The following is a 26,780-nucleotide window of genomic DNA, read 5'->3' as shown; positions in this document are numbered from 1 at the left end:
TTAGTGTATTCATCTTTTGGTCTCACTCTACGCTTTTTGCCCTCCACGCTACCCTTGAATACTAAATTGGTGATTCCTTGATGCCTCAGAATATCCCCTACCGACCGATACCTTCTTCTAGTCATGTTGTGCCACAAATTTCTCTTCTCCCCAATCCTATTCAACACCTCCTCATTAGTTATGTGATCTACCCATCTAATCTTCAGCATTATTCTGTAGCACCACATTTCGAAAGCTTATATTCTCTTCTTGTCTAAACTATTTATTGTCCACGTTTCACTTCCATACATGGCTACACTCCAAACAAATACTTTCAGAAAAGACTTCCTGACACTTAAATCTATACCTGATGTTAACGAATTTCTCTTCTTCAGAAACACTTTCCTTGCCATTGCCAGTCTACATTTTATATCCTCTCTACTACGACCATCATCCGCTATTTTGCTCCGTAAATAGCAAAATGAACAAAAAAAACAAGACTATTTACTAAGCAAGACAACCTGATATGATAAATTAGTCTAATAATAATTCAATTGCACAAATATTCAACTAAATGTATTGAAAGTATAAAACTACTATTCTTTGCAGCAGCATTATATTAAGTCTGAGTCATCATTAGGTTTCACTTTCACATGCTCTACATCGATACTGTTTTTTTTAATTGTCTGCTTAAAAAAAATAGAGAGTAAATTAAGAAAATATCAGTCAGAATACACTTTACGTTGCACTACCACTCACACAGAGAAGACCTCTAGCTTTTAGGTGTGACAGTATATATCTCACGATCTGTTTTGGCAAGGATGGTCACACGATTCGTCCCTGTGCTACAGCGCACGTGGTGTTGTTGACAAAAATCAGCTGCTGCCTTGCATTCTCGCCTGGCGCTGACTGTGTATTTGGCAGTGCACCCACATGCATACACAAAGTCATGTTCCAGTGACCCTCCACGTGGCTGTTGTATCAGGCGAGCAGACCCGTTCCCTATGTCTGTGCAGTGTTGATATTCTGACTATGTACAGCTCTCTTTTTGGTGGAGAGGCAGTCCCACCCTGCACCTGCACAGACTGTTAAGCCACCCGTTCACAAGCCAACCAGTTGACTTACTCCCCTGCCAAGCACGTGTGTCCTGATGCACTCACCTTTATGTGGGATATTTTATAGTGGTTGGGTTCATGGTCTGGGTGTGCCGGCCCCACAGGTGCACTACTACAGTGCTAGTCCTGACTGCTACCCACCACTTCGAACTCTGGCCTTTTCCCTTCTGTTTTGGCTTGGTGGAAGCTGCCATGTGACACTGGGGTCCGCCGCACAATCGCAGTTTGCCCACACACCATCACATGGGCCGGCGACCCACTCAAATGAGGGGGGGGGGGGGGGAAGGTTTGGTGGACTGGTCAACTTGTGAATGGCTTTTTGTCGTCCTTGCTCTCTGTGTTGTTCTTAGCTCTTGACATGATGAATATGTGAAGAAAAAACAAGTTTTGCCGAAGCCATCCATTCACATGCTGACAAGTTGGCCAACCATCCCTCCCACACTAAGTGAGTCACCGACGCATCTGACTTTGTGTGGGCACATTGTGGACCCCACCTGCGCCCCTTTATGTCTCAGTTTCCACCACGCAAAAACAGGAGAGAAAAGGACAGTGTATGTGGGGTAGCAGTAGAGTTCACAGATAGCAAGTGGAGCTGACGCACCTGGAGCATTGACTGACAGCTATAATGTCGTACACTACAAAGGCGAACGTGGTGGGGCAGACCAGCTAGGTGGGGGGGGGGGGGGGGGGCTCAGCTGACTGGACAGCCTATGAATGGGTGGTGTAAGTGCCCACTGTAAGTTTTACTGCTCACCTTACACTTCAGCATAAACCCTAAATACGTCTTGGGGATCCCTATTCACCCTATCTTCTTTACACACAAGATCTTTTGCATTAACAATGTTAGTTAAAAAGTGTGTGTGTTTTGTGTGTGGAATATCACTATAATAGTTAGGGTACATCACTGACAATTTTTGACTACCAATGCTGCTTAACGTGGTTCATAGTATGTCAGTCTTCATTCTGTCATTTTTTTCACACCATAAAATACATTCCATTTCTTCTCAGTAGATTGATTTTGCCAGTTCTGGCGCACTAAGGCAATGTCAAAATAAATTCTTTATTTTATATGTAAAAAACTGTTTTTTACAACATTTAAAACTCGACATAAAATTCAGAATATTTAATAAAATAAACTGATTTTATAATGTTAACTAAATACCTATTTTCTACAGTAACACAACTGAATACAATAAACAACTTTATTCTAACTACATTATTTAATTTACTACTTGATTGTAGCATAGCAACATGTTGTTGTTGTTGTGGTCTTCAGTCCTGAGACTGGTTTGATGCAACTCTCCATGCAACTCTATCCTGTGCTAGCTTCATCATCTCCCAGTACCTACTGCAACCTACATCCTTCTGAATCTGCTTAGTGTAGCCATCTCTTGGTCTCCCTCTACGATTTTTACCCTCCACGCTGCCCTCCAATGCTAAATTTGTGATCCCTTGATGCCTCAGAACATGTCCTACCAACCGATCCCTTCTTCTAGTCAAGTTGTGCCACAAACTTCTCTTCTCCCCAATCCGATTCAATACTTCACCATTAGTTATGTGATCTACCCATCTCATCTTCAGCCTTTTTCTGTAGCACCACATTTCGAAAGCTTCTATTTTCTTCTTGTCCAAACTATTTATCGTCCATGTTTCGCATCCATACATGGCTACACTCCATACAAACACTTTCAGAAATGACTTCCTGACACTTAAATCTATACTCGATGTTATCAAATTTCTCTTCTTCAGAAACGATTTCCTTGCCATTGCCAGTCTACATTTTATATCCTCTCTACTTCGACCAACATCAGTTATTTTGCTCCCCAAATAGCAAACCTCCTTTACTACTTTAAGTGTCTCATTTCCTAATCTAATTCTCTCAGCATCACCCGACTTAATTCGACTACATTCCATTATCCTCGTTTTGCTTTTGTTGATGTTCATCTTATATCCTCCTTTCAAGACATTATCCATTCCGTGCAACTGCTCTTCCAAGTCCTTTTCTGTCTCTGACAGAATTACGATGTCATCGGCGAACCTCAAAGTGTTTATTTCTTCTCCATGGATTTTAATACCTAGTCTGAATTTTTCTTTTGCTTCCATCACTGCTTGCTCAATATACAGACTGAATAACATCGGGGAGAGACTACAACCCTGTCTCACTCCCTTCCCAACCACTGCCTCCCTTTCATGTCCCTCGACTCTAATAACTGCCATCTGGTTTCTATACAAATTTTAAATAGCCTTTCGCTCCCTGTATTTTACCCCTGCCGCCTTCAGAATTTGAAGGAGAGTATTCCAGTCAACATTGTCAAAAGCCTTCTCTAAGTCTACAAATGCTAGAAACGTAGGTTTGCCCTTCCTTAATCTAGCTTCTAAGATAAGTCTTAAGGTCAGTATTGCCTCACGTGTTCCAACATTTCTACGGATTCCTAACTGATCTCTCCCAAGGTCGGCTTCTACTAGTTTTTCCGTTCGTCTGTAAGGAATTCGCGTTAGTATTTTGTAACTGTGACTTATTAAACTGATAGTTCGGTAATTTTCACATCTGTCAACACCTGCTTTCTTTGGGATTGGAATTATTATATTCTTCTTGAGGTCTGAGGGTATTTCGCCTGTTTCATACGTCTTGCTCACCAGATGGTAGAGTTTTGTCAGGACTGGCTCTCCCAAGGCCGTCAGTAGTTCCAATGGAATGTTGTCTACTCCGGGGGCCTTGTTTCGACTCAGGTCTTTCAGTGCTCTGTCAAACTCTTCACACAATATCATATCTCCCATTTCATCTTCATCTACGTCCTCTTCCATTTCCATAATATTGTCCTCAAGTATATGGCCAATGTATAAACCCTCTATATACTCCTTCCACCTTTCTGCTTTCGCTTATTTGCTTAGAACTAGGTTTCCATCTGAGCTCTTGATGTTCATACAAGTGGTTCTCTTATCTCCAAAGGTCTCTTTAATTTTCCTGTAGGCAGTATCTTTCTTACCCCTAGTGAGATAAGCCTCTACATCCTTACATTTGTCCTCTAGCCATCCCTGCTTAGCCATTTTGCACTTCCTGTCGATCTCATTTTTGAGACGTTTGTATTCCTTTTTTGCCTGCTTTGTTTACTGCGTTTTTATATTTTCTCCTTTCATCAATTAAATTTAATATTTCTTCTGTTATCCAAGGATTTCTACTAGCTCTCGCCTTTCTACCTACTTGATCCTCCGCTGCCTTCACTAATTCATCCCTCAAAGCTACCCATTCTTCTTCTACTGTATTTCTTTCCACCATTACTGTCAATTGTTCCCTTATGCTCTCCCTGAAACTCTGTACAGCCTCTGGTTCTTTCAGTTTATCCAGGTCCCATCTCCTTAAATTCCCACCTTGTTGCAGTTTCTTCAGTTTTAATCCACAGGTCATAACCAATAGATTGTGGTCAGAGTCCACATCTGCCCCTGGAAATGTCTTACAATTTAAAACTTGGTTCCCTAAATCTCTGTCTTACCATTATATAATCTATCTGAGACCTGTCAGTATCTCCAGGATTCTTCCATGTATACAGCCTTCTTTTATGATTCTTGAACGAAGTGTTTGCTATGATTAAGTTGTGCTCTGTGCAAAATTCTACCAGGCGGCTTCCTCTTTCATTTCGTACTCCCAATCCATATTCACCTACTACGTTTCCTTCTCTCCCTTTTCCTACTACCGAATTCCAGTCACCCATGACTATTAAAGTTTCGATACCCTTCACTATCTATTAGTTAATAATACAAAGTTATTTCTTTAAAAAACCACAATGTGAAAATAAAAAAAAATTAATTAAAAATATTATTTATAAAATACATTATTTTTTTAAAAATCGCATTGTGATTGTAAGTAAATTAATAAAAATACATTATTTTAAATAATCATCTTAGGAAGATAAGGAAATTAATTAAAATTTATTAGTTAACAAAAGTAAATTATTTTTAAAAATCACGTTGTGAAAGTAAGTCAGTAAGCAAATTAACACTTTTATATTTTTTTTAAGTTTTTCTTCCATTTAAATAGAAGCAAATGTTTGTAATTAAAAGTTTTTACTAAATAATCTATATTGTGCATCATATGCAACATTCTTTTTACCATACATAATTAGGTAGGCAAGTTCATCATTTGGAATTTTATTATATTTGTTCTTTGTGTAGTTATAACATTTTTTCTACATGTCATATTGATTACATAAATTGTATAATTAGTTATAAAATTAAATTAATTAATATCAATATCTGATTGAAGTAAAGATATTCTTTTAAAATTTAAAAATGCATCATATGCATTTTGAAAATTATTTGGCGGATTAATATTTCATATTTCTTGAGGAAAAACTTAATTTTTACTATTTTTTAAATATAAATTTTATAGTTTAACATGATCAAATAATAATATATCAACTAATTGATAATTTTTACGATTTGTTTGAAATCCATCAAAAAAACTTGGTATATCAAATCCTATAGAATTATAGTAATTTATTATATCTATTTCAAAACTATTTTTAGCAGATAATCCAGCAATTTCTTATATTTGAAGTTCATAAGAAGAAAAAGGAATTTAAGGATTTTGTAAAATATTTTCACGTTGTACAAGTTCGTAATTTGGTTCTTATTTTACAACTGGTACACAAATTTCCATAGATTCTATAACTATTTTTCCTTCTTTAGGAAGTGCATCTTTTATTTCAATACCAGTATCAGTTTATCAAACCAATGAAAATTGCATCTCCAGAAGATGAACTACATTTCAAAACTACAGTTAAGTTCCATTCAAACGTAATTTCTTTTAATCTTTAAAAAATCAGCCAAGTGATGATAATGGATAAAGTACTTCATTTGTTGTACTATTTATTTTTCCAGTATTAAGAATATGTCCTTCTAAACTTATTTTATCAGTAACAGATCAAGTAAAATGTAATGAAAGTGTTGATTAATTAAAAGTATGTTCAATTCTAGATAATACAGTATATTATTTCCTTTTTTATAGTTATAAAGTCAAATAATTTTTTATTTTATTTTCCATCATAAGTTGGATAATCTGTTCATCATTTCCAATAATTGTATAATTCATGTATAATTGTGCATGCTTTGGATGTAACCACCCATCACCAATATTTGTTTCAATTTCCGTAGCTTTGTTAGTAAAGTCTAAATTATCGGAATTTTTATTAAAAAAATTAGAACATCTAAAGTATGTAGAATTTATAAAACAATTTAAAAAATTTGAAGGCAAAATTAATGAAACATTATGAGTTTTTTTTAAAAATAATGAAGAATTTATTCCATTAAAAGAATGTTTGGATAATTCTGTTGTAATATTTGATGATTTTAGCCTAGAAAATTAAGGTATTGTAAGAGAATAGTTTGCTAGAGAAAGACACAAAGATATAGATTGCTTTTATTTTGCAAAATCTTACTCAAAAGTACCAAACCACTTAATTAGAGACAATTTACATTTTTTAAATATTTTTAGATGATGCAAATTTAAATCATATTTACCATGAATTTGTTGGTAAAGATTTAAAGTTTAGTAATTTTGAAGCATTGTGTATGAAATGTTGGAATGATGAAGTTGGTTTTTAGCAATACGTATGTCTATAAACTGAATGAAGGTAAGTTTAGAAATAAAATACATTTTTAACAACATGAACATTAAATAAAAACATTAAAAATTTCTTAATAACATAAACATTAAATAAAAACATTAAACATGAAAAAAAATTTGTGAAAGTATGTTAAAGTAAATAAATCATAATGAAGATAAAGTATTTGGTTTAAAACCTGATGGTATGTTTAAATATGTTGGTAATTGACCTTTTGAATAGAATGGTGATAATTTAACAATTAGTGAGTAAAAATATGGAAGTACAGATAGATTAATGAGACTTTCAACTGGAAAACAATTTACTATGGATGATTTAAATGAAAAGTTTGATGCTGTACAGATATCAAATTATGCAGATATATAATTTAATTCAGGAGCTTTATATTCTGATAATAATCCAAATAGTAAGATCAACTAAAGATAATATATCTACATTTAATAAAGACAATTGTTAATGATTATTATCCAAATTTAAGTAGACAAGGTAGAGATTCTGCAGATTTTAGTTCACCTGATAAACAGAAAATAGCGAAGGTTTAGTTAAAAATTGATTATGTTCGGGTAAATGATGTTAGACAATCTGATAGCTTAGAAGTAAATCATGGTTAAGGATCAGCTGGAAATACAAATTATCATAATGAAAAGGTTAGTATTCCGCAAATGTTATCAAATAAATTTAGTGATTTTTTTTTGATAATCAAAAAGGAAGTCCACATCTAATTAGATTTTTAAATAATCTTCCACATACAATTTGGAAAAGTGATAATAAATACTTTAATTAAGAAATTACCATTTGAAATGCATCTTCAAAGTTATAATTATTGTGCTCCAGGTACAAAATTAGATGAAAGATTAGCTAAAGGTGATAAAACTTCCTGGCAGATTAAAACTGTGTGCCCGACCGAGACTCGAACTCGGGACCTTTGCCTTTCGCGGGCAAGTGCTCTACCATCTGAGCTACCGAGGACGACTCACGCCCGGTACTCACAGCTTTACTTCTGCCAGTATCTCGTCTCCTACCTTCCAAACTTTTACAGAAGCTCTCCTGCGAACCTTGCAGAACTAGCTCTCCTGAAAGAAAGGATACTGCGGAGCAAACTTTGCAGGAGAGCTTCTGTAAAGTTCGGAAGGTAGGAGGCGAGATACTGGCAGAAGTAAAGCTATGAGTAGCGGGCGTGTGTCGTGCTTCTGTAGCTCAGATGGTAGAGCACTTGCCCGCGAAAGGCAAAGGTCCCGAGTTCGAGTCTCGGTCGGGCACACAGTTTTAATCTGCCAGGAAGTTTCATATCAGCGCACACTCCGCTGCAGAGTGAAAATCTCATTCTGGAAACATCCCCCAGGCTGTGGCTAAGCCATGTCTCCACTATATCCTTTCTTTCAGGAGTGCTAGTTCTGCCAGGTTCGCAGGAGAGCTTCTGTAAAAGTTTGGAAGGTAGGAGACGAGATACTGGCAGAAGTAAAGCTGTGAGTACCGGGCGTGAGTCGTCCTCGGTAGCTCAGATGGTAGAGCACTTGCCCGCGAAAGGCAAAGGTCCCGAGTTCGAGTTTCGGTCGGGCACACAGTTTTAATCTGCCAGGAAGTTTCATATCAGCGCACACTCCGCTGCAGAGTGAAAATCTCATTCTGGAAACATCCCCCAGGCTGTGGCTAAGCCATGTCTCCACTATATCCTTTCTTTCAGGAGTGCTAGTTCTGTTAGGTTCGCAGGAGAGCTTCTGTAAAAGTTTGGAAGGTAGGAGACGAGATACTGACAGAAATAAAGCTGTGAGTACCGGGCGTGAGTCGTGCTTCGGTAGCTCAGATGGTAGAGCACTTGCCCGCGAAAGGCAAAGGTCCCGAGTTCGAGTCTCGGTCGGGCACACAGTTTTAATCTGCCAGGAAGTTTCATATCAGCGCACACTCCGCTGCAGAGTGAAAATCTCATTCTGTAAAGGTGATAAAGTTGTAAATCCATTACATCAAGTTTCTAAAAAACATGGCATTGCTTATAGAGATAATAAAGATCAAGAAAAATAACATACAACTGATACATAACTTCAATGATGCTTCATTAGTTGAAAAAGTTGCAGCAACAGCTGTTAGAGGAATACTGTATAGAAAAACATAATTAGGTACGGAAATTAACGTTAATATTGAAGAAAATGGATAGGAATTATTATAATCTTAATAATTTTTAAACTATATACATAGTCTTTATAGTTTTTAGCTTTATATCTAAGTTTATTACTTTTTAAACAAAAAGGAAATCTTTATATCAATTAATCTATATAAAAAAATCTTTATACGCTTTTTAACTATATAAATTTGAAAACTATAAACAAAATCTTTATACATTTTTAAACTATATAAAATATCTTTATAATTTGTACTCTATATAAACAATTTTTATGAACTTTTATTATATAGAAAAACTTTATTACATTTTTAACTATTTAAATAAATAAATTTAAAATTGATATTTGCTACCTATGGCAAAACAAAACCAAAATCAACTGAATTAAAGTTAAATAATTAACAACTAATTGCTATTGAACCATTTTTTACTATACCACAAAAACTAAAAAGATAAAAAACTGGTGGAAATTAACTAACTACATTAAATATTCATGTAGTAAAAATAAGGTGGAATTTTTACCATAATTATTAGCTGCACTACTTTATTTGGCAACAAGTGAGTCATTAGTTAGTGGATTTGAAGCAATTGCAAATGCAGTTTGAAAAAACAAAAAAATGATAAAGAATTAGAAGAACAAACAGACATATCTAAAATGCTAAAAAAAAAGTTAGTAATGGAATATACAAACCAAAAAGACTTCTATAGGTAATTGATAAATATCCTAATGCATTTCATAGTTTCGATATAGAAATACTTACTAATTAATTAAAAAATTAAAAACTTTCCTTGTACTATTCATGACAGATATATTATTAAGTAAATAATTAAAAATTGAACGTGGAATAGTAAATTTAGATGCATCTGTAAATCTTCGTACTCATTGGATTTGTAATTACAAAATAATGTTAAAAAATTAGTTTTTGATTCATTTGGTGGCAATGTACCAAAACAATTAGTTAACTATTTAGGAAAAATAGAACTATACTACAATACAGAAAGAATACAAAATTTTGATATAGTAATATATAGTTATTATGTTTATTTGTTCTAAAATTGCTTTGTATGAATAATAATTGTAATGTTATTTTCGATTTAAAAATACAAATATTTGGTAATAAAATAAATCTAACTTAACAAAATGAAAAAGTACTTAATAGAACTAAATTAAATTAAGAAAAAATTGAAAAATTTGGAAATAGAACTAATGAACTCCAATCATCATTACATTTAAAGACATCTAATACACCATCATTCAATTTAGGAGAAGTTGAAAAAATTGTAAATAGTATTAAACAACTACAAATATCAATAGATCCAAACATAACAAATGTAATTAAATAATTTCAAAAAGATGTTTATACTATTTTTAAGTAACTAAAAGTTATATTGGTTTTAAATTTAGAAGACTTGTTAATGTAATTAGTCGAATTGATGAAAAATATGTAGTTAACAAACATTATTTCGTTATTGAAATATTTAAAATTTTGTTACAAAACCAGAGTATACAATTATTAATAACTGTATTAACATTACACATTTTAAAGAAAATATTTATCAGATACACAATATTTTAAAGTGTTTCTACACAATAAAGGAGTTAGAAAATTTTTTGGGGTATTTTCTCTAAAACAGTCTTTTAAAAAATAAATTATATGATAAACAAATAATTGAATCTTCTATTATAACAGGTGGTGAACAGAAAATGTACAATTTTGAAATTGAATTCATACTTAAGAGTATCATTATTGTTGGTAAAAATATCAATTGAGACTAAAACTTTTAATGATTTTGATATAACAGTATGTGTAATTGAAAAATTATATCAAATAAATAATAAGAATCAAACAATCATGTTACATAAAACAATTTTTATAACTGAAAATTTGAAAGATTCTGTTAAAATTGTTCCAGTAGGCGTAAATATTATTATATTTGGTGAAACAAAATACATTTAAGTTTTTCAATCTATAAAATTTTTTATACATATAACTGAAAAATCATACTTGACATGACTATTACATTTATTGTTTAGAGTGTAAAAAGTTTACTGAAACACATTATCCACTGTAAATGAAAGATAAAGAATAGAATGTATTTGTACAATTTGTAAGTCTAATCATGTTAAATTTGTTAAAAAATGTTTTTAGATGGTAAAGAATTAAATAATAAAATTGTTTAAAATATAAATAATGACTATATAAATCAATTAGAAAAAATTTTTAATGTAGAAATGTTGTTTGTTTAAATAAACACGATTTATGGCAAGCCGATTTAGTAGAAATTGATTCTGAAAATATAAAAAAAATTTCAAAAATAAATAAAATTAAAAAATATTTAGTAATAAAAATTTATGTTTTTCAAAATTTTTATTTGCTGAACCTATCAAAGATAAAATACCTAATAAATAGTAAGTACTATTTAAAAAATTTTAAGTGTTAGAAAACCAAATAATTCACAAACAGTTTATGATGAAGAATTCTATAACAAAGATTTTCAACATTAATCGTTATTAAACTTTTTCAGAATTAAAAGCATCTGTTGTTGAACGATATAAAAGAAAACTTGTTTTTCATGGAAATGTAATTGGTTAAATTTAGTGAAAAATCTAATTTATGATTACAATAATACCAAACATTCTACTATAAGGGGACTGATGACCATAGATGTTGTGCACTGAGTGCCCAGATCCAATCTACAATAAAAATTAAACCAATATAAATAAAAGAGTATTTTTAAAAATAAGTAATATTGTATCTAATGAAGAAAATAAATTTAAAAAATGTTATAAAGTTAGAATAAGTAAACTTAAAAATCTTTTTGAAATGAGATAAACGGCTAAAAGAATAATGTGATATTTAAGATGCTATTTATTCTAATCCTATTACATATATTTGAAAGGAATTTCAATTATTTTGTACAATTAGAAATATTTGGTTCACCCCATTGAAATCAACTGTATGGATTAATATTGGTTCATAACATAACCATATAAATTATTTGCATCTATATACATTAGGTAATTTGATATATCTTTATTATTAAAATGTTTTATATATTTATTGTTTGCTTTTAGAGATCTTTTACAAAATTGTGAAATTCCTCCTTTTATTTCGTTTTCAACCATTAAAAGCATAACTTAATCATATATTAATTGAAGTTTATGTACAGCCATATTTAATATTGCATCCCAAGATAAACCTGGAGCTGCAAAATACCTAGATGGATCTAGATTACGTGTATTCAATTTTTTTATAAGTTTCAAACACATCACTAAATACTAGTACATTAGTTTTAAGATACAAAACATCATATTCGCCAAGATTATTTATATTTTTCCCAAACTAATTTTGCACGTTTATAATCTTCATCAGTTATGTTGTTGATAATTGTACTTCTTCAATTTTTTTCCAAGAATCCATATATCATGTGGATAATCACGTTACTAAATTAAATAATTTTGGAAAACAATACTTTTTAATATATTTATTTGATTTTTCTATAAATTTGTTCAAGGTTTATCAAGTGAAAAAACCATAAATCTAAAGGTAATAGAAATCTCATTTTTAATATTTTTTATGTTTACCAAAATAGTGGATTTGTTTTCATTGTTTGACATTATCATAGCCAAGATCTTTTACAAAAAGATGAGAATCATATCCAGATAACTGTTGTAAATTAATAGGTGTGAAATCAGGTTGTTTTAGTTGTAAATTACAATAATTGCAAAGTGGAGTAATTTCAGAATTTAGTTTTCCAATTTCTTCAAGTTCATGTTTTATATATTCAATAAAACTTTTATGACGATTTGGTCTTCTATAAACTACAGGATCCTAATAATTTCCATGTATATATTTAATAAAATAAGTAAATCCACTTGGTTCATGTTTTTGATCGATCATTGTATATGTTTTACTGGATTTGGTTCACAATTATCCATATTTTAATGTAAACTTTCAATGACACCAAAAATAACAATTGTATCTTTTTGTGTGTTCTGCTAATTTTTAAAATTAACATATGCTCCTTTACTTTTCATTTCAACTTTTAATGGTTTTCTTAGTTAAACAATTTTGTGTATGGTTATCTAATTTTTCTTCACTACTGAAATGTAGTAAACATAAATCACAAATGTGTATTAATTTGACTTGATACAAGTCAAGATAATATTTTTATGTAACAATAGTGTGTATTATTATCTTTCCTGAAATAAAGTATATGACCAACCAATACAAGAAATTCAATATTTTCAAGTTTTTTAATCAAGATCAAGACCAACATATTTAAATTTTGTTATTCTTTCAGCATCTCTATCTACAGGAAACATAGCTGATTTCGTAACCTTTATAAAACATTTCGATCATTATTTTTTATATTAATACAAGTTTTTTTGTTTTCCATTATTTTAGGTAAATCAGTATAAGATGATCCCATTAGTGAAATATATTTATTAATTTATAGTTATAAACCAATAATTCTATCTAATGACCATCATGATCTTTGTGCATGAAAATTAGATATTTTTTCTAAAATATTTCTTTCACCTTGTTTTAATTTTTTAGTAAAATCTGTTTCTGTTAATTAATACGATTTCGTGTTTGTTGTCCAAATTCTTTATTTTTCATTTATTTCATTTATTAGTAATTTATATTCACAACATAAATTAAAATTTAACTTTATACGATGATGTACTTACTACTAGTCTTTCACAATTTAAAAATTTTTTGTTTTTACTGCCATTAAGAAATTATTAAGATTAAGTATAACTATGCTATTTTCTAAATCAGTAGTTTGTAACCGATTTTCAAATGCTTTATCAACTAAGTAATCTGTAATTGTTTTTCTATCTCTTAGTTTCGTTTTTACAATTACATTTGTAAAAAATGGAAGTTTTCGCAAATATTGTAACTTACCTCAAATTTATTATTACTTTTAACAATATTAGTTTGATTTTCACTTACTTCTTCAGGTATATAAAAATTTCAACAATATTTGTATAAATAATACTTACTTCAGTTATTCATCTTTATAATTTTTACATACATCGGATTTACTATTATTTTTATCAATTTTTGAATTGTTTTCACTTAATTCAGTGACAACTATATCAGTCTTATAACATCGTTCTGATTTATTATTTCTTAATAATATCTGTATTATTTTCACTTACTTCAGGTGTATTATTTCTAACAATATTTCAATTTTTTTATTAATAATTTTAATAAAAACAACTTTTTATAATTTTTTATATTCTTGTAAAATATTTATTTTTCAAATTTTATGATGTATATTAACAGCAAATTGTTCTAGTTGAGCAGCAATGTAACTTTCCATTTTACTCTTTTATTTATTACAAAAAATAATTAGCCTCACAAAATATATTTTCAACAAATGATAATTATTTAATAGATATATAAGGATTATTATTAAATAGATAATTAATCAAAAACAGAATTACTTTATTATTTAGTTTCACAATTAGTTTTTAAGAGATTTGTTTCCTAATTAATTTAACAATCCGTTAGTTTAATAATCATGTATTTTCTATAGAATTCAAGTTAATGATTTATATAATTAATCAAAAAGAGTTATTATTATTTATTATATAATTAGTCATAAAGTTCAAGACGCTTCTTCTTTAGCTTTCTTATTCTATATATATTCTAAAGTACATTTCTTACATTATTAATGATGTTTATTCGTGGAGGTATGTGCCGTCTATCTTTATGTGAAGGATTTATATAAAAACAATTTAAAATTTTAATTCCTTGGCAACATTTTCATTTCATTGTAGATGTAGATGTTTCTTCAGTTACAACTTCTTCATTATTCATTGTGGATGTAGTCTTTTCTTCATTGTCCATTGTTAATAATATTTTTGTGTGTTCTTCACAAGATTTTGTCGTAAATTGAGCTACACTTTTTCCACATATACAAGGATTTCGATTTTTATTGTAATTTTAAACATGAATTTATTTATACATGATCTACATATAGTTCTATGACCACCTTCTGTAATTAACATTATTAATTGATCTCTGTATAACAATATTATAAAATTTAGTTATCACAGAAGTACTTCTTGAAATTGGTCCATTTGTATATATAAAATTTATTAGATTTGTGAAAAAGGAAATTTCTCTAATTTTTACAATATAAGTACATAATTAAACAGAATTATAACTATAATAATATGCTGGTCCATCAAAAGATAATGCTTCAAAGGTAGCATTAATATGAATTATTTCAATTTTTCCTTGTTCTTTGTATTTAGTAATACTTCTATAAAGTGGACCATTTCCTTTTTCTTTTAACCATTTTTAATATACATTCTTTATGAAAAATATTTTAGCAATTTTTTTTAACAAATTGATTATTATTTTCATTACTTAAGCAAATTGGACATTCACTATCTTCTTCGCATACCTCAATTACTACGTAAGTTTCTTTTATTTTGTTTTACATTTAGTTTTGGTTTTCAATTTATAGGAAATTATTCTTATTAGATATACAAAAAAAATTAATTTTCTGTGAATCATTTAGCTCTAACCTCAACATTACAATTTTTTAAAAATATGTTTAATATAAAATACAAATTTATATTTGTAATACGAACTAAAATGTTGTTTACATAAATGAAAACTACTTCAATCAACCTAAATAATTTAAGTATTTCTAAATAAATCAGAAAAGTAAATCAGCTAGAGACAAATGTTTTATTTGAATATTTCGTCCTATGAATATTTAAATACCTGATTTGGAGAACAACTTTGTTTACAACTGAACGATGATTTTAAAGTTATTTTACCAAATAGATTTTCTAAATTAATTGTTGATTTGGATTTTGAAATAATTAAAGAAGGACAAATCAAATAGATATATAAAGGAATGAAAAAACTTAAAAATGGAAATAATGAATTTCATGATACATATTTCAAATTATTTACTTTTACTAACTAATATACTTTTATTTTGTTACTTACCTTCACAATGTCACATTTTAAAAATAAATTTTATTTATTAACTAACACATTTTAATTAATTTTCTTATCTCCACTTACCTTCACAATGTTATATTTTAAAAATAAATTTTATTTATTAACTTACACATTTTAATTAATCTTCTTATCTCCACTATGTGATGTTTAAAAAAATAGCTTACTTTTATTATGTAATACATATTATTGTGCTACAATAATGCTGTAAATAAAATACTGTAGTTAGAAACAGTTGTTTAGTGCATTTAGTTGTGTTAATCTAGAAAATAGGTATTTAGTTAACATTACAAAATCAGTTTAGTTAATTAAACATATAGAATTTTTTTGGCACAGTTTTTAATTTTGAAATATCTTTTGTTTTATATATAAAATACAGAATTTATTTTACTGTTGCATTAGTACGCCAGAACCAGCAGAAACATTCTACTCTTCTCCTTTGGCATACATTTCATTTGTTTGAGATAGTTACGAGTCTTCAGTCTTGTTCTGATTTTTCGTCTTATATTTGCTTCATCCATCTTTGGTCACCAAGAATTTCCTCTACATACTTTCTTTCTGGAGAATTTTTGTCTACCTACAAGCATCCCCTTTATTTCATTTTGTTTTTCTTCTGAACAGTCGTTTCCCCAGAATGTTGCCTCAGAATGTTCACAGCTGTTTACTGTCATTCTTTTTTAGCATTCGCTTCACTTCTGCATCTTCTATTAGCTTTGTTGTCACAATGATGGTATTTTACTCTTCACTGTGACTAGTAGGCCAATCTCTTTTTAAGTGTGTAAAAAATGCGACAGGACCGATTGCACCTTTCGAATCAAATCTGCTAATTTTGATTATATGTGAGTGAATTCCACTGCTGGTGTTTATTACTTGATACTGTTTCTGTGGGGTTCTGCCCATTCATCATGTATAGGATGCCTACAGGATGCTATGTTTTCGGAATACTACACAACAATTCACATTAATAGTTTTTATTACAAATAGGAAGAATGACAATACTTCACTTGTGGTCACAAGCGATGGGTGACATGCAAATAAGTGTCCTTTGTTATATACATTGTTTGTGCAAGCAGCTAATATGGATCACACATCACTGGCATCGTACTATTCTCTGATAGGCCATGCTAATACTGTTCGAATACTAAGTGGCCTGGGCTGGCAGGAGCGCCACTTATATTCTCTTGTTGTAGAGGCCTCTTCTGTCCTGTCGTGGTGCATTCTGAATCAGGACACCATTGGCCAACATTGTCTCACCACCTTCTCTTCTCTTGCGTTATTCGTCTTCGTTCCAGCAGTTGTGGTTATGCCAGAACATTTTCTATTCCTTTTCTATGTATTCCTGTTCGTCTTCGTCGATTTCTTCTGTTTACACTTGATTATAGACTTCATTGCTCCTCTCGTTTGTTTCCATTACAGGTTCCTCGATTTTGGTTTCTTTACTACACACTATGTTGGAGCAAATTTAGCACAGCAATGCGGAAAAGTTGGGATTTAGATCCACACTGAAATATTTCCAAGATAATGACCAGAAGCACACACAATATTTTGTAAAAAGCTTTTTTTATAACCGTCACAATCTTATTCAGAGACCACCATAGTCGCCTTAAACCCATAGAGAATTTACAAGTAGAACTTTATTGGAGGGTCATGTACACTAAAATAAACTTGAAAGATCTGAAAAGAATCTAAAGCAAGAATGGAAACTAATTGGGCCTCAGTTCAGAGCTTCTCTGCCTCGTGATGGCTGGGTGTTGTGTGATGTCCTTAGGTTAGTTAGGTTTAAGTAGTTCTAAGTTCTAGGGGACTGATGACCATAGATGTTAAGTCCCATAGTGCTCAGAGCCATTTGAACCATTTTCAGTTCAGAGCACTAATCTTTGGTAACATGCAATGTACTTATGAATTAATGTGTCATAGTTCACACCTATTCAGAGAATGTATTTTTAATTTCTTGAAATTTTGTTTGTTTGTTATTGAAACAATTCCACTTAATATGTAAGATGTATGAAAATTAATACATGTAGAATTCAACAAGAATGTGATGCCTCCGACAACAGAGAAGGCACGTGCCGGGTGTGATATTTGTCAATATTACTGAACCAACAGTTTAATAAGTCATAATTACAAAATACTGACACAAATTAGTTACAGATGAATGGAGAGACCAGTAGAAGCCAAGCTCGAGGAAAAAAAGTTGATGCTCTGGAGAATATAGGAACATGTCAGGCAATATTTACTTTATGACTTAGATTAAAAGATAAGTTGAAGAAAAACAAACGTGCTCAGATGGATATAGATTGCAGTAGTTATGTACATACACGGTCCAAAAAATTGTTCAAATGGCTCTGAGCACTATGGGCCTTAACTTCTGAGGTCATCACTCCCCTAGAACTTAGAAGTACGTAAACCTAACTAAGCTAAGAACATCACACACACCCAAGTCCAAGGCAGGATTCGAACCTGTGTCCGTAGTGGTCGCTCGGTTCCAGACAGTAGCGCCTAAAACCGCTCAGCCACCCTGGCTGGCTACACGGTCCATTCACATTAATGTGAACACTGCTTATGTTCGATGAGAACGTGCAATAACAACTGACAGACATCCAGTGGCAGCACTAGCCGTCTAGGGTACATAAAATGTGTCATGAATATCTGTGAAACCAACCTCCATTGGACGTATTCTGTCCGCCATGCCAGTCCACTTAATTCAGTTCTCTTTCCATTCCAAAATCATATATTTCAGGAATAGCGCTTGCCGATCAACTTGCCTACCCACGAGCCAAGGGTTGCTCATTAGGACAAGTACAGTGTAGGGCCAAAAACAGTGCATTTGTTGCCATATTGCGGAAATGGAACGATTTATCTTACATTGAAAAGGGCATTATCATTGGCGTTTGGGACAAGGGTGGGTGCATTTCCGAAATGGCTAAGTTTGTAAACTGTTTACGTGCCACTGTGGTTAAAGTATACCGTGCGTTGCAAAATGATGCTATCCAAAACCGGCGCTGAGGCACTGTGGTGCACCACAGGCCATAAATGAAAGGTGTGAACAACAGCTGCGGAGATGTGTACGAATGAGCAGACGTGCAACAGTTAAGCAACTGACCTTCCAAATGAACCAAGGGGCTACCAACAGAGTCTCCTCAATGGCTGTTCAGCGAATGTTGCTGCGTAAGGGCCTCCACAGCAGGCACCTGGTTCACCATCCTGACAGCTGTTCATCGGCAATGAAGCCTCGAATTTGAACGCCAGTACCACAACTGGACCTCCACTGAGTGAAGACAGTTGGTCTTTCCAGATCTACCACATTTATCAGACTGAAAGCAAACGCTCTGCAACAATCATTATGAGGGTCAAGGCTGGAGGAGGAAGCGTTATGGTCTGGGGAATGTTCTTGTGGCATTCCTTGGGTGATTTCGCCATTCTGGAAGGCACAACAGATCAACACAAGTATGCATCTACCCTTGGGGACCATGTCCACCGTTTGTTTGTCCTTGGCACAATGGCATTTACCAGCAGGACAACGCAACCTGTCACACAGCTCGCAATGCAGTTGCGTGTTTCGGTGGTTCAAAGAGTACCATACCCCTTCTACCCCCCTCCCCAAGACCACAAAACTCTCCGGATTTATACCCAATTGGGTATCTGTGAGACCACCTTGATCGTGCTGCTTGGGCTATGGGTCCTCAGCCAAAAAATCTACCAAAGGTGGCCACGGCATTGAAGGTAGAATGGCTGCACATCCTTATCAGTACCTTCCAGAACATCGTTGACTCTTCCTGCACATCCCGCAGTTGTCTGTGCTGCAAAAGTTGATTTTTCAGGTATTTGACAAGTGGTTACATTAATGTGACTGGACAGTGTACGAAGAATCTTGCATAGGAGAGCTACATCAAACCATTCTTCAGCCTGAAGGCAACAATAAAAGCAACACATTTAGTGTAAAAATAGAGCACTACTAGTAGAAACAGTGAAGTGACCGGATAGTGATACCCTCTGTACGCACTCGTTTCTTTCGGCAGATGTGTATTGAGACTCGGCACTCGGAAGCCGTTTTGGCTCCTAAGCTGTGACCCTCTTACGGTTTTGCAAAGCGCTGCTGTCCTTCAGTTCCACTCGTCGATTATTAGAAAATAACTTTTGTGTGACAGCTGGCACGAGATGGCCGTGTGGGATCTGCCCGCGGCCATAGACCACGTGCTGGCGGTGACGGGCTGGCGCCAGCTGCAGGCAGTGGGCCACTCCATGGGCAACACGGCGCTGCTCGCCATGCTGGCCTCGCGGCCGCAGTACGCGCGCAAGCTGGCGCTGGGCTCGCTGCTGGCGCCAGTCGCCTACATCCACACGTTCAGGGTGCCCTTCAGCAATTTTCTGCTCGCTGACTGGCGTCACATCCAGGTACTCTAACGATGTATTCTTATCTGTCGACATAATTACCGCCACAGTTAGTTTAACAAGTTTTCATTATTAATAAGAACGGCAACAACTATCCAGTTATAAAAATTAAGACATGAGATGCTGAACAGTGCTAATCTTGTTAACAATGTTTGGAGAAAATCAGTTTTTTCTGTTATTTTTTCTGTAAAATGAGCATAGAACTCTGATGGCAGTGATATATATATATACAGGTTATCAGAAAAGAAGAGCGGAAATATTGGCCTGCGACAATCGACAATTTGTAGTTTATGAAAATGGAAAGAATGTGCACTATACTGTTTACAATTCAGTTTTTTTCATATATACTGGGTGTCTCCCATAGCAGACATCAGACGCATTTTCTCTGGTGTTTCGGCAGATATTTGCAATTTCGGTTTTACAATGTGCAGATGGTGTCAGACTCAACAAATTCTGGTCATCGGGTTTCATGCAACGCCCAATGTCAGCGGAAAACGTCGGTCTGTTCCCTGCTGCAAACTACATTATTTTTAAAGCGGAAGACCACGTGCCCATTCGATAGAACGCTCCCCAGTTAGTCTAGTGCGATATTTGCTTCATCGATATGTCTTAACGAGGACACTAAAACTTATGCTGTTTGTAACGCAATTGTTTTCATATAAGATAACTATTCACGTACTCCAGCATGAAACGTGATGAGCAGTATATGTCTGGTCTGACTCCACCAACACGTTGCAAAAACTAAATTGCAAATATGCTCCAAAACACAAGAGACAACCCGCCTGACAACCCTTAGGAGAGGCACCATATACAGCGTGGACATTAGTAAAACCGACAAACTACAGGGGCTGATACCGGATTGGAAATAGAGCAAAAAAGGTCCTACGAACATGTGTTCAGAAATGCATCGTTTCTACTGTAGATGGAGCTGATGAATGGCAATTCCACTGTCCACGTGCCTTGTGTGTCGAAGGCTGTGTAATTGACGCAGCCTGTTGTAAGCAGCGGAATGGTCCCGTATTCAAGCCGAGATGGTGTCTCTGTACGGCCAATCAGATGGAAACGGTTGAGAGGCTTCACGGATATACCGAAACAAGTACCCTCACAGACACCAACCGCATCACACAACATTGCCAACTATTTTTGGGCGTTTGTGTGATCATGAGTCCTTTCAGACAGATGAACGTGCAGGGCGGCGTCGGACTGTCCATACACCAGATTTGGAGGACTGGATTCTGCAGAATACTGAGACAAACTCTAGTACAAGCTCCAGGCAAGTGGTCTGCCAACATGGATTAAGCCAAAGGACGATTATGAGTACCCTGCATTACAACCGCTACACCTGCAATCTACTTTGAACATCTCCTGAGACGTGGACGCGATGCAGCTTTGTACTGTGTTCTGGGACGACTTGTCGTTGCACACGCACCGTCCATTTCTGGAAACATTTTCATAGGACCTATATTCCTCCATTTCCAGTCACAAATCAGCCCTGCAGTTTGTCAGTTTTATTAATGTTCACCCTCTATACACAGGGTGTTCAAAGAAAGTGTCGAATACTTCGAGAGGTGGTAGTACCCATCGAAACAAGAAAAAGAAGTCCAAGAAACATGGGTCCAGAAATGCATGCTTCTTGAGATAAGTCCAATAGACATGGTTCCGGATATGCATACTTTCTACGATAAACATGTGTTTACAGGAGGTGTTCATCGCGTCTTCCATTCTTCACAATTCACCTCTCTGCGCTCCAGTGTCAGGAATGACGCACTCTTAGAAGTACACTACTGGCCATTAAAATTGCTACACCACGAAGATGACGTGCTACAGACGCGAAATTTAACCGACAGGAAGAAGATGCTGTGATATGCAAATGATAAGCTTTTCAGAGCAGTCACACAAGGTTGGCACCGGTGGCGACACCTACAGCGTGCTGACATGAGGAAAGTTTCCAACCTATTTCTCATACACAAACAGCAGTTGACCGGCGTTTCCTGGTGAAACGTTGTTGTGATTCCTAGTGTAAGGAGGAGAAATGCGTACCATCACGTTTCCCACTTTGATAAAGATCGGATTGTAGCCTATTGCGATTGCGGTTTATCGTATCACCACAATGCTGCTCGCATTGGTCGAGATCCAATGACTGTTAGCAGCATATGGAATCGGTGGGTTCTGGAGGGTAATACGGAACGCCGTGCTGGATCCCAACGGCCTCGTATCACTAGCAGTCGAGATGACAGGCATCTTATCCGCATGCCTCTAACGGGTCGTGCAGCCACGTCTCGATCCCTGAGTCAACAGATGGGGGCGTTTGCAAGACAACAACCATCTGCACGAACAGTTCGACGACGTTTGCAGCAGCATGGACTATCAGCTCGGAGACCGTGGCTGCTGTTACCCTCGACGCTGCATCACATACAGGAGCGCCTGCGATGGTGTACTCAACGACGAGCCTGGATGCACGAATGGCAAAACGTCATTTTTACGGATGAATCCAGGTTCTCTATACAGCATCAAGATGGTCGCATCAGTTTTTGGCAACATCGCGGTGAACGCACATTGGAAGCGTGTATTCGTCATCGCCATACTGGCGTATCACCCGGCATGATTGTATGAGGTGCCATTGGTTACACGTCTCGGTCACCTCTTGTTCGCATTGACGGCACTTTGAACAGTGGACGTTACATTTCAGATGTGTTACGACCCGTGGCTCTACTCTTCATTCGATCCCTGTGAAACCCTACATTTCAGCAGGATAATGCACGACCGCCTGTTGCAGGTCCTGTACGGGCCTTTCTGGATGTATAAAATGTTCGACTGCTGCCCTGGCCAGCACATTCTCCAGATCTCTCACCAATTGGAAACGTCTGGTCAATGGTAGTTTAGCAACTGGCTCGTCACAATATGCCAGTCACTACTCTTGATGAACTGTGGTATTGTGTTGAAGCTGCATGGACAGCTGTATCTGTACACGCCATCCAAGCTCTGTTTGACTCAATGCCCAGGCGTATCAAGGCCGTTATTACGGCCAGAGGTGGTTGTTCTGGGTACTAATTTCTCTGGATCTACGGACCCAAATTGCCTGAAAATGTAATCACATGTCAGTTCTAGTACAATATATTTGACCAATGAATACCCGTTCATCATCTGCATTCCTTCTTGGTGTATCACTTTTAATGGCCAGTAGTGTATAAGTACTGGAATGCATAGAGGATGCGACCCAGTAGTGTGCGCGCGTCATTGATTGGCGTGGTATATACCAGTTCCTTCATTTGTCCCTGTAACCAAAAGCGTATGGGATTGAGGTCCTGGGAACGAGCAAGGCAAGGTGTGGAGCCAACCCAACCTATCCATTGGTCCTGAAATGCCTGCTTCAGATGTTTGTGCATGTTGTGGTTAAAGTGTCCTGGTGCGCCATCATGCATGAACCAAATTTGTATTCGTTGCTGCAATGGCACAGCCTCCAGCAATGTAGCAATACATTAATGAGAAAGTCCAGAAAATGCAGGTGGTAGCACATATAGCCATACTAATCTATCGCCAACAACACCTGCCCATATGTTGATTGAGAATCGGTGTTGATGCCCTCTTTTATGGATTGCTTGGGAATTTACACTTGTCCTTACAACATGCTGGTTACATAAATACGCAAACCATCTCATGTGAACCCTGCCCCATCAGTAAATAAACTCTTGGTTGTGGTCAGTGGATTTGTGTCACACTTCTGCAACAGCCACTGACAGAACCGCCATCTGCGAAGATGCCGTACAGAAGATACGGTCGCCGTTCTAAACAGACAGTGTACAAAACCATCGAGAACATTGAGTTTGCTAAAACATCTGGAGACAAGAAGAATCGTATACCAGTCAAGTCTGTCGCTGCTCAAGCCTTGCTAGACGGACCTTCTGTTTTCTGTGGCTGCAGACTTAATTTTAGTTTAGATATTAATGATTCATTTGGTCATGGTAACGGATGGTTTACTGTAGCAATTGTTCGTGGAGGTTCTGGAGTACCAAATGTTCCCGGACTCGAAAGTTTCGTTGACAGAGACATTATTGCATTTCGCACCTACCATATGGCTGAACTTGCTAATAAAGACTTTGCTAAACGCGCTGACGATGATGTGTGTACAGAAAATTTTCATGAAGTACCATCCAGATAAGAGAGTGAGACAAGCCTTATGCTGCTGCTAATCGTTGCATACTGGTAACAGGGGTCTCTTCCACCAAATGTAGCACATGCTCAGCCACGTCAAGTTTCCAGACTGTGTGGGGCCCTCCACTGTCAGTCTCCCGAGGTCCTAGGATACCTGTGTCCTTCAGACGATAGAAACTTCTGCTGAACTTATCAAAGGGCACTCTGCGCTGTAGATATTTTTCAGCGTAGAGGATACGGGCTCGCAGGCTTCATCCTTTTGCTAAATCATAGCAGAATATCTTGTCATTCCACTTGTCGACTAGTATGCTTCCGTTGCTAACAAGCGGTGGAAGTGTGAAAATGTACTACACCATTTGCACCTACAAATAGCACAATAACAATAAACATGTAAGTGAATCCGCGTTTGGAAGAAGGTACAACACCGTAATACGTACTCAATCTTAACAGTGCCGTATAATAAGCCACTCAAACATGATGAGAACTAACGCAGTGTACAACACAACTCAAACCACATAATTGACTATAGACCACCTAATGGTAAGACATGTGTTTATTTCGGAAAGTATGCGTTTCCGGACCCCTGTTTATTGTTATTATTTTTCTTGTTGTTTGGTTAAATACTACCACCTCTCAGAGTAATCGGCACTTCCTTTGAACACTCTAAGGGCGCAAGGAAACTGGTATAGGCACGTATTCAAATAGAGAGATATGTTAACAGGCTGAATACGGGCCTGCGGTCGGCAACGCCTATTTAAGACAAATGTCTGGCACATTTGTTAGATCGGTTACTGCTGCTACAATGGCAGGTTTTCAAGATTTAAGTGAGTTTCAACTTGTTGTTATACACTCCTGGAAATGGAAAAAAGAACACATTGACACCGGTGTGTCAGACCCACCATACTTGCTCCGGACACTGCGAGAGGGCTGTACAAGCAATGATCACACGCACGGCACAGCGGACACACCAGGAACCGCGGTGTAGGCCGTCGAATAGCGCTAGCTGCACAGCATTTGTGCACCGCCGCCGTCAGTGTCAGCCAGTTTGCCGTGGCATACGGAGCTCCATCGCAGTCTTTAACACTGGTAGCATGTCGCGACAGCGTGGACGTGAACCGTATGTGCAGTTGACGGACTTTGAGCGAGGGCGTATAGTGGGCATGCGGGAGGCCGGGTGCACGTACTGCCGAATTGCTCAACACGTGGGGCGTGAGGTCTCCACAGTACATCGATGTTATCGCCAGTGGTCGGCGGAAGGTGCACGTGCCCGTCGACCTGAGACCGGACCGCAGCGACGCACGGATGCACGCCAAGACTGTAGGATCCTACGCAGTGCCGTAGGGGACCGCACCGCCACTTCCCAGCAAATTAGGGACACTGTTGCTCCTGGGGTATCGGCGAGGACCATTCGCAACCGTCTCCATGAAGCTGGGTTACGGTCCCACACACCGTTAGGCCGTCTTCCGCTCACGCCCCAACATCGTGCAGCCCGCCTCCAGTGGTGTCGCGACAGGCGTGAATGGAGGGACGAATGGAGACGTGTCGTCTTCAGCGATGAGAGTCGCCTCTGCCTTGGTGCCAATGATGGTCGTATGCGTGTTTGGCGCCGTGCAGGTGAGCGCCACAATCAGGACTGCATACGACCGAGGCACACAGGGCCAACACCCGGCATCATGGTGTGGGGAGCGATCTCCTACACTGGCCGTACACCTCTGGTGATCGTCGAGGGGACACTGAAAAGTGCACGGTACATCCAAACCGTCATCGAACCCATCGTTCTACCATTCCTAGACCGGCAAGGGAACTTGCTGTTCCAACAGGACAATGCACATACGCATACATCCGGTGCCACCCAACGTGCTCTAGAAGGTGTAAGTCAACTACCCAGGCCAGCAAGATCTCCAGATCTGTCCCCCATTGAGCATGTTTGGGACTGGATGAAGCGTCGTCTCACGCGGTCTGCACGTCCAGCACGAACGCTGGTCCAACTGAGTCGCCAAGTGGAAATGGCATGGCAAGCCGTTCCACAGGACGACATCCAGCATCTCTACGATCGTCTCCATGGGAGAGTAGCAGCCTGCATTGCTGCGAAAGGTGGATATACACTGTACTAGTGCCGACATTGTGCATGCTCTGTTGCCTGTGTCTATGTGCCTGTGGTTCTGTCAGTGTGATCATGTGGTGTATCTGACCCCAGGAATGTGTCAATAAAGTTTCCCCTTCCTGGGACAGTGAATTCACGGTGTTCTTATTTCAATTTCCAGGAGTGTAGTTGGTGCACGAACGATGGGACACAGCATCTCCAAGGTAACGATGAAGTGGGGATTTTCCCATACGACCATTTCACGAGTGTATCGTGAATATCAGGAATCCGGAAAACATCAACCCTCTGACAATGCCGCGGCGGAAA

At 36.1% G+C, this 26,780-nt stretch overlaps 1 protein-coding gene across 1 annotated transcript in view; it reads left to right on the top strand.

Moving 5' to 3' along the window:
- LOC126297817 (lipase 1-like) overlaps positions 1-26,780 on the top strand; it is a 265,176-nt gene that overhangs the window by 111,920 nt on the left and 126,476 nt on the right. The window contains exon 4 of the mRNA XM_049989046.1: positions 19,975-20,221. Coding sequence (XP_049845003.1) covers positions 19,975-20,221 — 247 coding nt within the window. The remainder of the gene's footprint in view (positions 1-19,974; positions 20,222-26,780) is intronic.

Source organism: Schistocerca gregaria, chromosome X, assembly GCF_023897955.1.
Source record: "Schistocerca gregaria isolate iqSchGreg1 chromosome X, iqSchGreg1.2, whole genome shotgun sequence".
Taxonomy (NCBI): domain Eukaryota; kingdom Metazoa; phylum Arthropoda; class Insecta; order Orthoptera; family Acrididae; genus Schistocerca; species Schistocerca gregaria.
This window is presented reverse-complemented; position numbering and strand designations above follow the sequence as displayed.